The sequence below is a fragment of the Taurulus bubalis genome, assembly GCF_910589615.1.
Source record: "Taurulus bubalis genome assembly, chromosome: 6".
NCBI lineage: Eukaryota > Metazoa > Chordata > Actinopteri > Perciformes > Cottidae > Taurulus > Taurulus bubalis.
This window is the reverse complement of record NC_136594.1, coordinates 14,019,209-14,035,705: the sequence shown is the minus strand read 5'-3', so window position 1 is coordinate 14,035,705 and position 16,497 is coordinate 14,019,209. Positions and strand designations below refer to the sequence as shown.

Sequence of the window (16,497 nt, the reverse complement as noted above, 5' to 3'; positions counted from 1 at the left end):
TGCAAGGATGATGATCCCTGCAGAGGACGCTTCAATAAAAAATCGGTGAAAGATATTCAGAAGAAATGTGTTCAGACTTGGCTGATACAGTGGCCTGACGTAAAAGCAGCATGATGCATCATTCAGAGGACTGTACGGATGGAGCTTGGAGCTAAACCACGGCGGGAGCACACGGGTTGCATCAGACCGTCAGCTGTGCGCTGAGCGTGTGGGGCTTGCATACCAAGGCAAAGGTGATTGCATCACCTCCGATCCCCTGTCAACACAAAAAACACACACACACACATAGTTATGTCTTTAATTGTCGACATACACATGCTGTAACTTTACATCCTGTATGTAGGGCAATTTGGCAGAAGCAACAAGTATCGAAGTTCCAAAAGTTGGCTTCCAATACCGGGTCATATTCTTAGTCTTTAATTATTCTTATTAGTTACCAGCCGCGCTTAGCTTCCACAGACTACACTACCTGTGCAGATATTTGTGCAAGTCGTATTGTCTATGGTGCCATAAATCATTACTTACCCGCACAGTTTTTTTGTATTTGAATGACCTAATTCACTATGCAAACACTAAAAGTCACAGGGAGGATTTAAGAAACTTTCATCTACAAATTTGAAAGAGGATAACTACTTCTTTTTTTTAATCTGTAAGTGATAATGGCAACTTGTCTTCAGGAGGTGTCCTACAGCTAGCTGAATGTTCTTTCTCTGCCAGAAATGTTGAAGAGTTTCGTTTATCTTCCTCCGCTCTAAATTTACACCCCAGCATGACCTTCCGCATAATGAGGTCTCAGTATTATGCCATTAATATTGATATCCCTTCCCAACATTCCATTTCAGGGAACAAGTTACTAAAAGCCTGCTGGGTAATATTGACTGAGCTATTCCTTAATACCCTCTGCCTTCAAAAAAGGGATGTTGTGGGGAAACGTCAAGCTTCAGTATTAATGAATTCAACAGGCTGGAGTTCATGAATCAGAGGAAATTTAGTCATGTATTACTGTGTATAAGCATTATATATGCATTTTCCTTACATAGTTGAGTTTGATACGCTTCTTTAGCATAAATGTTACTTGAACACTAACGCTTCTAAGGAGAATATTTAATGTTATTACTTATTAATTCATTAAATAATTCAGCCTTTAACCTCCTACACTTCACGCCCAGGCCGACTTTACTGTATTTCAGAGACTGTAGCAGGCACAGTTTTAGAGCTAGTGGAGGTATTGATATTATGCTCGCTTACCAAGGAGGCTAAATTATGCTTTGAAGTAAAAAATGTAAAAGCTACATTTTGGCATGGCCTTATTCATAGGGGTCCCTTGACCTCTCCCGTCAAGATATCTGAATAGAAAATGGGGTTTATGGGCACCCACGAGTCTCTACTTTACAGACATGCCCACATTATTTGTACATGCTTCATTCAGCGGATAAATGATATCATTGGGTATATTGACAGTGAGGGTTTTTCTGAGCGGTTTCAAAAGCTGAAGTGCTCGCCATGCTGTTGGCAAAAAATGCATTTCTTGCATAAATCTTCAAATATTAAAAGTTTTTGTTTTTATAAATCACAGCATGACTTTTTTCATTGTGTTCCTCAAGATCTTTGGGTCTTAATTGGGCCTTTTGGAGGAGTCTTTGATCATATTTGATCTATTCTCGTGTGGTAAAAGTTGTTAGATTTAGCACCAAATCTGTGTCACAATGTATCATGAGCATGGGAATGGTCATTATATAATTCGATCATAATGCTCTAAGCCTTGTTACACTTTCACAATTTAATTAATTATTATTATTAATTAGTTATTTCCTTTAATATACATTTGTGTTCTGCCAGGTTTGGTAGAGAAACATAATTTGATTAAACACACCAGCTGTGGCCTGCTTCTACATCAATCTGCCCTCCAGCTTTCCCTGAGACCCAAAACTCTTCACAAGTCTCCAAAGATGCTGCAGCTCCCTCTGATCCTTCCTGATCTTCCCATAATTTGTTGCCATTTCTCCTGTACGCTTATTATTATATTATTTTCTAAATAAAGACATGCCAAGCTGTCTTTTCCTTAATTTTACACAGCCTGAGAGTGAGGTGCAGTGAGAAAATGAGGAAGGGATGGGGTGGAGTTTGGCTGGGTTTGAGTGGGCGGGTGGAGGGATTCACTGATGTGCTGGCTTACCTTGGCTTTAAAACTTTAATGAGATGCATTGAAGGATGGGTGATGGGGTTTACACAGAGGGTGAGAGAGCTGGGTAGAGCAAGGCAGAGTGAGTGCATGTGTAACTTTCATTGCTCAGCTGAGCAGAAAATCATTACTGATGGAGCGCCATCTTCAAGGGATTTCCCCGCCGCTGCGATGGATGGGGAGGTATGGAGGAGGTGAGAATCTGAAAATAGAGACACCAGGGGTTTGCAGGGGAAGGAAGGAAAAGCAACTATGGAGGTAGAAAGAAAAGTGCAGGATAAGTACTTTAGCCATGCTAAAAGAGGCCATCTGGAGTCAGCAGGGTCAGTTTGTCCGATGGTGCAGTTGTTCTGTCCACTACTTATTTTTTTCCCAGATTGAAATATCATAAACTATTGTATGGCTTGCCATGAAATATAGTGCAGTGGTCAAAATCCACTCAAATCAAAAGTTACTCAGTTATGGGTTGTTTTGTGTTTTACAAGCAGTCCATTTTTGTCCACGTGATGTCACAGAATGTGAAATTGTGAGTCATCCATGATGCTCCATAGAAATGAATAGAAAAAACGTGACGCACGAGTGACTCGTGGTTCATCTTTTTCTACCGAGTTAAAAACAGATAAATAACGTACAAAAGAAAAACCAACAATGGTTTGAAGCACCACAATCCTCCAAAGAATCTCCAGTGCTCTTTCACATAGATTCTCTGAACTCTGTTGGAAGAATGAAAACCATATTTTCAAAAAAAAAAATTCCCTCATATGGTGTTTTGATGATTGTGGGTGAGAGCGCAGTCATGTTGCTCAGAAATCTTCCATAGATTTTAAACTGGGTGGAGATCTGGAGACTGGGATGGTCAAGTGGGATATTAAGTGGATTTATTATATTTATTCAGGTTTCTTCCTTTAATGTGTCACCTCTGTCTGTCTATATCAATTAAATCCAGCAACTGATGGACTCACTCATTAAATAAGTCTCTACACACATACACCATCTACCTAAATATACTGTACCTAATAATAATGTCATTTTGGTAGATGGCACCTGCTGATTGCTGTTTATCCAAATGAGCTTCAATTGAATGTCATTGAGTTTAGAAACTGAGCTGAGCCGGAAGGCCAACCCTTGTTCCAACCCTCACCCATGGTCACGAACTCTGGGTCGTGACCGAAAGAACGAGGTCTCGGATACAAGCGGCCGAAATGAGCTTCCTCTGTAGGGTGTTCGGGCTTGGCCTTAGCGATAGGGTGAGGAGCTCGGACATCAGGACGGAGCTTGGAGTTGAGCCGCTGCTCCTTTGTGTCGAAAGGAGTCAGCTGAGGTGGTTCGGGCATCTAACCAGGATGCCTCCTAGACGCCTCCCATTAGAGGTTTTCCATGCACGTCCAACTGGTAGGAGACCCCGGGGAAGACCCAGGCCACGCTGGGGGGATTATATCTCCCGGCTGGCCTTGGAATGCCTCGAGATCCCCCAGAATGAGCTGGAAAGTGTTGCGGGTGAGAGGGAAGCCTGGGTCGGTCTGCTGAACCTGCTGCCACCGCGACCCGACCCCGGATAAATGGCTGGTTTAGAAACTCTGCCCCTAAACCGGTAAAATCACAGCGGCAGGCATAAACTCAACAGTTGTTACATGACTCACTGTCGGATCCAGGATAGAGACAACGTCATCTATAGAGAAAATCCTGGATTTTCTCTATAGATGACGTTGTCTCTATCTTCAATTGAAAGAGAGAATGTGAATTATTTAGGCTGGATATTTCTTTACTGAATTGTGCTGGAGGCAAAGTCAACGCCCCTGTATGTCAAGGGAATATCTTTTAATTACCATATTGTGTCCAGTATACACCTAGCAGTGCACTTTGATGTGAATTCAAAGTGATGGTGGTAATGAAGCATGTTTCTATGCTGATCGGACAGGACCCTCTAATTTATCTTATTCATGATCAAGCAGAGCACATCCATCATAATGTATTATCATTGTAAATATTGCTTTGAAAGAAGAGCAGTTGAACCGGAGCTTAGCAGCCTGCTGTCGCTTAATGAGCAGCTTATTGTGACCTTATGTAACAATGAGAAATGTGGTAAAAAGCAGTTGAACTGCATCAACAGGAGCCAACTGACACAAAAGAAAAGAGGAGCAAAACCTCCATAGTGTCATATTCATATTTTAGATGATTTCATAGAACATACTGAGTGTGATATGTGTCATGATTATCGTGGGTCAGTGACGGAGCAGATTCACTTTGAGATCACCCAGCAGTCCCTCCGGTACATGACTGATGGAGACGGTGACTTGGGACAGGAAGGCTGATTGAAGGAGTAATGAGCTGTGGAAGACAGCTCGCTCCGCAGGGACCAGAGGAAACACTCTGCTCCCCCCGCTCCTCCTCCTCCACCCACCCTGGCAGCAGTATAGTTTCTTCGCACAAGATCCACTTAATTTTCCTCATCAAAGTTTAATATATTTACATGGCACTTTACCTTCTCCTCCCTGCACCCACACACTCTCTTACTCTCCGATCCAATTAAAGTTTGGCAAGCTTGCTGTAATAATCCCTCAATTTCCTCTTCATCTCTGAACTCCAGCCGTCCTGTAGTTCTGTCAATATATCATCCAGTCATTTGACACATTTCTCATTAAAAAAACTACGAGTTATCTAAGGGTGCTCCGATCAACATTTTTGGGACCAATCACCGATCTCTGGAAGCAGTATCGGCCGATAACGATTGGAGCAGAAGAGAAACTAGCAGTACATTGTAGCAAATCTGCCGAGGTGGCAGTGTAGGTTGCAGTTTGCCCATGAAAAAAACTGCAACTCCTCGATGTACAGAGCTGGTGCAGACACAGGCATAGTGTGAAATGAGAATGTATGTGTTGCGTGAGAAGTGCAAGTCAAAAAAACCTTATTATTGTCAAAACCGGAAAAGGTGAGATGATCCACTCTGAAAGTGTTGATTATGTCTCACCTCAACCATCCATTGACCGTATATCTTTTATCAGCTTTGTTTTGGCTTCAATCCCACTTGCTCTTTTACTATAAGACAAGAACACAATGAATTATTCCACATTTTAATTGGAAAGACTTTGAAGGTATTTTTTTCCCCGAGTCGTATACGAAAAGATTACTATATTTTCGTATGTTATACAAATCATGGTCTCCACAGGATGACACATTACTTTGATGTTCCCTTGACTTTTATTTAATTATACTAGTGAGAATAATACAATTATTGAGAAGGAAACAATTTACTAGGAAACCATTACTACCAGGCAGATTTGTGGATAATTTTGCAATTCAGCCCTTTAGGACAGTCCTGTAAAACCCGTTTTACAACACACTGGCATTATCTACATTTATTTGACTAAGGGTCCTATTTTCGTGGGGCTGTAACGACCAGTGCTGTTTGTTATTTTGCAGACGTTGAAATTTGCTTTGCCTGTCTGTGTTTTTTTTATTTTTTTTATTGCTCAGCACAGGTGTCTTTTAGAGTCACAACAGCTGGGAGATTCATTCAAATAAGGGAACACAAAGAGAGAGTTGTTGGTATTTTAATTGAAAATGGGCTTTATTGTGAGAACAGACTTCTCAGAACCACCTCGTTTTAGGCACAAATCACGTTATCAACATGAGCAATCAAAATACTTTCAATAACAACAAATGGATTTCACATTCTCCAGCATTATATACATTTAAATTTGCATTCAAAATGACTGTTTATTGTGGTTAAAGCAGAAATGCTAGTAAACCTTAAACAGTCTGCATGTATTTATATATGAACTATTAATACAGTATCTGTTGTCCACATCTGCTTTATACTGTATAACAAGCCTCACCTACATTTCAGGCATCTGATGGCAGCAGGAGAGGCATGTTGATACATCTGCAGCTACTAATTTAAGAAGTGACGCACCAGAGTGCAGTGTCATTACGCACGGCCGTCCACCATGTTTACCTTCATTAGATCAGGCTGCTACAAAGTAACCACACACCTCTACAAACACCAGACTGCGCTGTTATAATTTGGTATTCTGTTGTTTATGCAAGAAACATCAGGTTTTTGGGGCTCATTAACGCTGGATGTCACTGCCTCCTTACCAACTGTCTTCTTGGCCAAAGGGAAATTCCATGCTTTATTCCTGAAACGCATAAAGATGCAAACGCTGCTATGTCACATTTTACGATATGATGCGACCATTTATGGAGTTATATACAGAGTAATTTAAATGGAAATAGCACAGGATTGATACAAAGCTGGCTGTCCCTATAACTAGTTGCATATCATAGATTGATACCCAATGCAGATTGGAGCTTTTTAGAATTATTTTCCAAGCTTGATTCATTTCTGAGATGCGCTGTTTATGTTTGACAGTGTCCTACTTTGAGTTGTACAGTACTCCTGAAGTGACATATTTTTCCTTTGGATGGTATAAATGCATCTCTAATTAGCACATGCTATAATGAAAGCCTCATCAGGCTGAAGTGCATTCAGCAGATGTTTGACAAAGCCCAGTGGGTTTTAGGTGAGACCAGGACAGATCTGAAAAGATTCTGCACACTGCCTCCATCAACGTTCCCTCCACTGACCTCACCTCTGATTCAAACCATTCAGCCGCAGTATTTATATCCTGTAGGAATGTAATGAGGTCTATCAATTGAAATTTGCACACATCTGCATCCCTGTCTGATTGACAGCAATTCAATGTAGCTTCTTGCTGCATAGATTGATACCCAATACATACATCATTAGCATCATTAGACTACGTCATTATAATGTACAGTATGTTTTTGATCATCTGAGTGCACAAATATATTTTGTGGATCAATATGACTATAGATACTTATATGACTTAATCTCTATGAACTGATATCTGCATATGAATGCAAAATATGCAGGTAACAGGAAGAGGCTTTGGTTTTGGACGACTGCTGGTTCCTGTTTTGTAGCCCGAGTTGTATTTACCAATCATGTTTGAGCAGGCCTTGATTTAATTCGGTTAAACAGTCACATGGAGAGCGAAAGGGCAACCTGGCTATCATCTGATGACAATTACATTTTGTATTAGCTATAAAGTAAACAGTTTATTGAGTAAAATGGCTACTTGTCAAACAACCCGGTTTAGAACTCATCTCTCAAATCTCCATTCTCGCATCTCAAGTTGCTCATCAGACTGTGAACAAAGACCGGCACACGGAAGAGGAAGACTTGGCCCAGATAGCCGATGAGTTCATAGATTGGATGGGACCAAACACTCCTCTCTTCCCTTTCTTATCGTTCTCTTCTCCTATCTTCAACCCCTGAGGGGCTTTACATCTCCTTGGACAGCGGCTGGGTGGAAACACGCTCTCACTGATGCAACCTCCTGCTTGGTCTGTGCTCTGTTCACTTTGGACTGTTTCTACTCCATTTTTAGTTAGTCATCTCTGTATATGTTAGGGAATTCTCCGCATCCCTATTACGGCAAGCACAGATTAAAAAAATATTTCATCTGTTGTTCAAATGAAATCCAAAAGTAAACCATCTAGGATTGTTTTATATTTGAGAAACAAGGAAATATCTTTGTTCCCGCAAAGTGCTGGCACACATCAATGCAGATTTTGCATATTTTGGCTCTCATTCAAAAAGTTTCTGATGATTAAGACTTTAGAACAAGTTGTTCTGGTTACATCTGGCCTACTCGTTGTTCCTAGAGTGCCATGCACATGCTGTTCTTATAAGAGACAGCAATTCACGCTGGTGTCATGTGGGATCTCATTATCTTCCAGCAACAGGAACAACCTTTGAATGTGAGGGCCGTAGATTACGTCACTGTTCGGGTGGAATAGTCCATGCATGACTTCAATCCTTTTTTAATGTAAACTATTCTCTCGGCATGATGGTGGCTTCAATTGCTGGTGGAGAAAATGCAAATCACTTATACTCCAAAACCTAATGGTACTTTATATATAACGGGCTGAATGTGAAAGCTTTGGGACAAGTGTCAACAGAAAAGAGTAGTTTTATGCGAGTTGTCTAATTTCGACTAATTTATTGAAATCATTCAGTAAAGGTTATTTACGTCATACCCCCCTCCACCCCCCCTTGGAGGAAGAACAACTAACTAGTGAGTTAAAGTAACATAGTCTTTGTTAACATTGTAATCTCCAGCGCTCCAACGTACATGCACACTCACAGATGCACGCCTGCGCTCCTCCGGGCTCCTGCACCGAGCTGTCAGGGCTCTAAGCAGCAAACCTGCTGTGACTTACAGCTGGCCCGACCTGTCAGAGCTATCCATGCACAGTAAACAATAACCCCCATGCCAGACATTTTAGAAATACGACTGTTTCCTGGTGCCTGCCCCCCTCCCCTTTGATTGTAAGTCAGCCAAAATACACTTATCAAAGTGCTCAGTGGTTGTAATCTTTAAAGCTCTCATTTTTCATTTGAGTGTTTTATTTGTTGATTGTCTCTCTTAGGTTGTGAAATCTGTACCATAGAGGCCAAATGTTTTTTATTGCTATACTGAGCCCCTCTTGTTTTCTGTCCAACTCTTATCAGCAGATTTTCTTTGTCTGTTTTTCTCCCCCAGGTTTTGTATGCAGAAGAGTGCCAAGTTGGTGCCAGGGGTGACGTTAGACCTCATCGAGAAGTAAGTGGCTCTCCACCGCCATCCTAAATAAGCAAAAAACGCTGTTGCAAGTCTTTGGCTCTTTCTGTCCCTCTCTCAGGAAGGTGCAGTCTAGAGAGATGATTATCCTGTTTTCCTCGTGTCTGTCAATCTTCCTGTCTCTCCTCTCTGTTGTGTTCAATCCTGCAGGTGCAATTCTCTGCCTTTGTTTCCCCTTCACAGCCAAAGCAGCAGTATTTTGCCAGATTTAAAGCTCCACATTTCTTCTATAAACCATCCAGGTGCCAAGCGGCTGAGCGTGGAACATCTTTTGCTCTTAGGCACACACTCTCACTGAGTGATATTAGTGCTTAATATGGATTTCATATCCAAAGTTTCAGTAGTTTCACAGAACCATCAAAGGTCCTTTTTTTCTCAGCCTTAAGTGCTATGTAGACTAACACCTATAAACTAAGTTGGTTGAGGAGGTTTAAGAAGTAGTGAGTAACAGAAAAGCAGACTGTCATATCTCTTTCATATCTTTTTTGAAAGCCCCCTCAGGTGCTAACCTGAAGCGTCTCAGCAGTCTCTTAATGACATTTGTTTAAAAGTGAATTGTTTTTCGTCACATGCTCAAACTATGATTTCAGTTTGCCACAGACAGCCAGACACAGTGTGTTAGTGCATGTACACACACATGACAGTGTATCTTCCACTAGAATTTAATTTGTTTTTGGCAGAGGGTTTGTGCAGAGGCAGGACGTGCTTCTCTGTTCTTCCCTGTCCTGTGTGTCCCCAAGAACTGTTTTCAGTGTGTTTTCAGTGTATGAGTGTGTATGAGTGTGGTTATTCGGACTAACAGTGGTGCACTTTTACTTTCCTGTCCAAACTTGTGTTTTATGTGCTCTACTTTGAATCTAGTGCTGTAAATTCTCAGCACTGCTCTGGTTTTGATTTGTGGTTGTTTACTTTTAATGTAAGCTTAACACTTTGTACATTATTGATCAATTATTATGCAAGTCATCTTTGCATAACAATTTCCCCCATCAATGTGTTTTTAGCTGTACATTTTTTAGGGACCGATTGCCATTGGTTCATTCTAGACACGATTATGTTGTACGAGCCTTGTCCATTGTTTGAATACCACCTTTTATTGCAAAATATGCGACCAGTTTATTTTTGGTCCAGATTCATAATTTTACAATTTCCTGTTTCCTGTTCTTTTTTCTCATGAGGAATTATTCATGAATTAATTTCTTACTACATCTTATTTGTCATTGTTCTAACCTTTTTTTAATTATTATCCTTAACAGTTGACACTTCCTTTGATTTTCTTTTCACTCCATTCTCTCTATTCCTTTTCCTCTTCTGTCAAACACCACTTCTGTCCAGGGGATACACATTCCTTCGTATGGGAAAAAGTTATTTATGAACCGTTTTCTGTTAGGGGAATTTTAGCATCGACAAACATCACACTAGTTTATGGCAGAGACAGCGTTGGAGAAAGAATACTCATCTCATTCCTCCTTTAGGCATGAGTAATACTGAATGAAAATATCGTAGACGTGATTGTTTAACAAGGGTTTGGAGTCGGTGTGGCAATTAATTCAAAATGGTTTCTTACAAGGACAAACAAACTGATCTGAATTCAAATCATACTTTAAATTAACTATCAAGTTCTGATCATAACAAGTGAAATAGTATAAACATTTATTAAATAAAACATTCAAATGAATAAAGACCTTTTTTAATTAGTAAAATACAGTATATATAATACAACTATGAACTAAATCAAAGCCAGGCCTAAAATGTGAGTTAAGTTTTCTGTTACATATATCCACAATCTCTGATAGAGATATAGAGAGATACGCGATAGGCTGAGGCCAGAGTGGCTAAAAGTGGCTTCACTGTGGGTCTTAGACCGGACCCAAGGAACAAATATGAGACAACTATCAGAGGACCTGAGGAATTTAGTGGGTACAGAATTTCTATAAACAGATTCTGCCTTCACATGTAGAATTTGTAATTAATGGACAAGATTTTGGAATCGGAAGCGATCTGGTTTCAGATTTAAGGGTTAGGGTTATCGTTTGTATAGCTAGCTAGCTACAATATCTAGCGACTATCTAGTGACTGCTGTTCTGCTGTGTTTTATAAAACGCCTGTGCACTGCTCTTCGTGTTAGCGGACTGCTTCAGACATAGCAGGGTTGTATATTTATAAGAAGCCTGTACGGTTAAGAGAAAGAGTTGAGCTGCAAAACATTTGCTGACCTGTTCTGTATAAGTCTGTATGCTCCACCGAAACTTGAGATGTTGCCAATTCCAAACAGTATTGAAAAACTAATACAATGTCAAATTCATTCAACAGATGACCTTGAATTGAAGTACAAACAGAAATAGGAAAGTAAAGTAGATTTAGACTCTGTCAAAATATTTCTCAATAAAATACAAACCACCACCATGTATCTTAATGTGAATCCATGCAGATTCAACAGCACTCTTTTCTGATAATAAATCAGATTTTCTGCTCATAATACAATATAAACCCCAGAGTTTATGCATTTCACTCCCATATAACCTCCATTTATTTTATAAACAGAACCATAAACACATGGGAATGGTAGTACATATTTACATTAATATATCAGTATGTGCAGCAGCAGTACATGATTATCAGAAATCAGTATGGAATAAGTCCTGTTTTGGTGAGGATACAGCAAGTGTTGATAGCTTTTTTTATTTCCTCTCTAGGAACTAAAAGGCACTAATTTAGACCTTTCAGAAAACTCTGTCGTTATGTGGACGTGAATGTTGACAACCATATTTACAAGTGAGAAACTGTTAATCACATTGAGTCTGACGTGAAATGAATGCAGCATTGTATCTGACTAGAATATTTCATTCACTAAAATGTCCCAATTAAGTGCTGAGTGAGTAAGACTTTACTTCTTGCCCTTGATGTCTCAGCAGCCTTGAACATGACTGAAGGATAAGCTTTTTGTTTTTCATCTGTGGGGGTTGGTGGAGTCCATGATGCTTAAGTTGCGGTTTTGGTTCATTGCATGTTGTCTAGAGGGCTAAATGTTGACTCGGCTGATGTCCCGCAGAGATAAATAATGGATGGTCTCCGAGCGTATGAAATTGAAATGGAACCAAACACATTTTCCATCTCACATCTCTTCTCTATGAAGCCAAGTCAAACATTTTTTTTAAGGAAAAATCACAAAAACAACCGTTTCAACAATGAAACTGTCGAATACATTTTTTATTAAAGCTTCTCCAATCATTTTTGCGTTTTCATAAAAGTCAATTAAATGGCTATAGAATGAAAAAAAAATACTCTTAGTTTTGAACCGACGAAGAATAATCACTCTCAACAGGGCAAATTTAAAACAGATTGAATATTGGACATTTGTCAGATAAACAGGGACATTATGAGGCAAAAACTAAAGTCACTCTGACGCTGCTTTCAAATCCCTCCAAGCCATGTTTCTACTGTAGGTCAGAACAAACAAACCAAATACTGACTCTTAATTGGGCCATTCACGTTTTTGCCCCTGTCGTTCTCCTACATACTTGGCACACAGGAGAAGCTCCAGATATGTGCTCTGCAACCTCATTGCTGAACCTTTTAAAAATATTAAAGTTAAAACAAGATGTAAAAACATTAACTCGCGTAATCATGAATAATTCCAGAAGTTGAAAAATATAACCTATTCATCGACTAGTATTAGCAGTGTATCTTGCACCTTAAAGGTGCACCACAAAAATACTCTCCTGGAATACATAGACCATCAAAAACAGTTATTTACAACAGTGTCCAGACCTCTTTTAACCAGCTTGTATATCAGCTCTGGCATCTCGGCAATTTGTTTATTTTTGACAGCAACAAATCCATCTGCTACTAGAGCACCACGGACAGCACCTTGGATCTATCAATACACAGCACTGTGAAATGCGCTGTGGTTTGTCTCGTGAAATCACAGGCTGGCATCCACATGGTTTTATGCACATTTTAAATCGTTGCATTAAAAAACCTAGTGGAAGTGCCATGGTCAGGTTCATCGATTCTGACTTGCACAAACCAGTTGAAGAATCAATGATGAAGGTAGACTAGACTAACTAATTAGTTATTTAACTAAAAAACGGATTGGTCTCAAATAGTAGCCAAAGTATCTTTTCTTTTGTCATAATTGTCTGTGTCGAAATTGCACATTTGTGCGTGAGCAAATGGATCATTATCCTTTTGCTCACGCACAAATGTGCACTCACTGATCATTTTTTATTGGCAACGAGGTCACACCTTTTAAACGTCAAACACAGTTGGAAAGCACGTATCGAACACTTGCCTCTCTGGAAACATTACAAACATTTGTTGCAAAATGTTATCAACATAATGTCACTATTGAGTCGTCGTGTGCTGTTGATTTGTTTATTAATTTGATTATTCCTCTGTCTGTCCTCCATCTGTGCATCCATCTGTCTCCGCTTCCCACATACATCCAACACACATTCTGCTCATATCCAATCAATAAAAAGCTTTTAGATAAGAGAGTCACGACGCAGAGAGCATGTGGATTTTACCGGCTTACAATACACTCGATCTCTCTCAAACTGCAGCTCTCACTGTTTCCCTCTCATTCGATCGCACACAGTCTCTCTTTTTCACACGCTCATCCCTTCTTTTTCATCTGGGCCAACACAAGTGCGGGGGGCTGATCCCTGTTCATAGCCTTCTCCTGAGTCTTTCACAGTGAGTCCCCATCCCCGTGGTGGGCAGGGCCGTCCCCTGAGAGTCTGACATTGTGTGGAGCCCAGCTGTGCTTGCTCACCGGGGGACTCCAATAGACTCCATTATTGAAGGAATCATATAACTGTGATGGCATCTCGGCATTAACAATGCCGAGGATATCCTTTATTGATCCTGAAAGGAAATACTTGATGCCCCCTCTCCACAGAGATGTCAGAGAGAGAAGAGTTTGCTATAAAGCAGCAACCATCGGGGGGGTAGACATCTGGCTCTTTGCTCCAGACGAAAGCAACAGTTTAACCCTTGTATAGAGGACTTTGTTACACTGACTTAAATATAAATTATATATATCACCTGAACTATTATTAAAACAGAATAAAATAACACAACTAAAATGGGTAAAACAATCATCTTTACAGGTATTTTGATGGATTGACTCCTTTTCCAGCCTGTTAAACAATTCATCCATCACCAGTATTTGACCCATTCACTGTCCCTTTGCCTCCTCAAATATATTACACTGGAGCGAGGATATGAACTGCTGAGTGTTCATCCTTCGTGCTGACTTGCCAAACACTTTTGGCAAGCACTCAAAGTGCTCACCCTCATGGTTATACAGTAGGCTTGTACCTGCCAGGAGTTTCACAGCTTGCTATTATTTGTCACTTAGAGGTGGAAATGGGAGGTTTAGGGCAGAAAAAGGTCAGACTCTGTGTGTAGTTATAATTCATTTATTGGGCTGCTGATCAACTTTAAGAGCCAGCTGCCAGACTTTGGTGCTGATTACACGCTGTAAATGTATTTTCTAATTGATTAAGAAAGTTATGTATTATTATATAGTAGCATAGTGTCAGTTAGATAATGCATACAACTATATTGAATGCTTCTATCTTAAAACAGACATGTTCCTGGCAGTGCTCCAGTGCACCAGCTAATGATATTCAAACCACAGTGGGGAAAACATGTTTGGCAGTGACAGCGCGTGAAGACATTTCCGGGATGGGGAGAAAATTGGAAGAAAATCCTGAAGAATGTAAATGTTGTGCAATGAATGCAACCAAGTTTTCAACCCAATCATACCAGGCATCTATTATTTTAATAGAGATCTGTTATCTCACAAGTTTATTGTCTCGGGATCATATATGTTGTCTAATGGTAACTTTATTGAAATATGATGTGTAGCCAATACTTTATATTGGCCATTGATGAGCCTGTATTCACAATGCAATCTAGGACCTCTTTCTTGGACTGAAAACCAAAGATTTTCCACTGTTGTTTAGCATTTTTCTGGGACAAACCTAGATCACACAATACCTCGGTACCTTTACACTTAAACTAGTTGCAGTGAGTATTGTTCTATTTAGCTGCTACTTTTGAGATCAGTTTATCTCTGTACTTACAAAATGCTACATTTGTTCTCTACTAGTGCCTGATGTTGCTCTGTGTCTCAGCTCTTGCCCTACAGCCTACAGTGTGTATCAGCACACGTGAATATTCAAACTTGCACTTATTGCACTCAAGAGCCTAAGTGCCTCTAAATGTAAATGTAAATTTCATCAGATGTGTTGTGGTGATACTACTGGGCAGTTGCCACTTTGTGCTCTGAGTCAACTTTGGGACATATAGTGAGTGCGGCTGACACACTGCCATCTGTGTTTTGTTGTGTGTGTGGTGCAGGATCCCCGGCAGGCTCAACGACAGACGCACTCCCCTCGGAGAGCTCAACTGGATCTTCACAGCCATCACTGACACAATTGCCTGGAACGTGCTGCCTAGAGGTGAGGCTTTACATAACTTGTTTAATCAAATATCATGATTTTATTTTAAACAGTTACCAATCTGACAAATTACAGTGTACTACAACTTATTTTTGCCAATGTATGCCAATTTATGCCAATGGTGGGAAATATCAATTGAACTACCCCAAATAACACACTGCTCAACTGTCAATGGCTTTTACAGAGGTCATTTGGCATGCAGATGAGAGTGCACTCGTTCTTACTTACTGCTCGTGGTCAACTGGTTAAGCTATTGGCGAGCATGCCTCAGGTTGCCTACCACAGGTATTGTGGATTTTGTGAAAAGTTTTGTGTTGAATTAGTCCATAACGGGCACATATGAAGGGGGAATGGATCAGGTCTAGAAATGGTCCCACTGATCGATAGATGTAGACACAAATAGCCCCCCCCTCTTTGAGCTTGCTATCAGACAGCTGTCAACTCATTACACTCTACTGGTGCTTTTAATCAGTTACAACAGCCTTGATAGCCGAGTCAATGTCTCCATTATTACTCCTCTGTTCCAATGCACAGCTGACAATGCTTGACAACTGTATTAATCCGACCCTGGCCCTGATTGACAAATCATTGGTCCCCCCGCTGCGATTATGGGTTGACCACTTATGCTCCTTTAAGACCTTTGGGTGACATCAGAGACCATGTTTTATACAGGTTATAGTTAAGAAAGACACACCAAAGTTTTGAAACTGTTTTAAAAAGTCTTTATTTCAACATGTCTAGCCAATGATAACTAAACAAAAAAATGATTGCTGTGTTTCAGCTTACAGGGAGCCCAAATTAGGACACCTTATAAAAACAGTAGTGAAGCATCAGCAATACTAAAACTTTGAGACGATCCCTGGTGGTTGAAAATGGCAACGGTGTTGATATAATAAGCCAGTAGTGCAGGTTGGCTCCTCAAATGGAGATTAATTGTGTTTAGAGTGTCTAGCACAGTAACAGGGTTTTTCATTTTTACTGTGATTTGGAGTCCGTAAGAGCAAGTAAGCACACACAGACACACTAAAGTAAAACTCTGCTTGGTGACAACACATGCGACTAACCATTACCCACAGACTCGGCTTGTGCAGTTTCAAATACTCACGCCCGCTTCCTTTTTGACATGCAGTTATCTTCGGCATGCAGCACATACAATTCTCTCATCACTCACCTGTTTCTTGTATGCACGCACACA

General features: G+C 40.3%; 1 protein-coding gene across 1 annotated transcript in view; it reads left to right on the top strand.

Moving 5' to 3' along the window:
* rptor (regulatory associated protein of MTOR, complex 1) overlaps positions 1-16,497 on the top strand; it is a 138,821-nt gene that overhangs the window by 58,399 nt on the left and 63,925 nt on the right. Inside the window, exons 8-9 of the mRNA XM_079219794.1 lie at positions 8,755-8,814; positions 15,202-15,302. Of these exons, the coding sequence (XP_079075920.1) occupies positions 8,755-8,814; positions 15,202-15,302 (161 nt within the window). The remainder of the gene's footprint in view (positions 1-8,754; positions 8,815-15,201; positions 15,303-16,497) is intronic.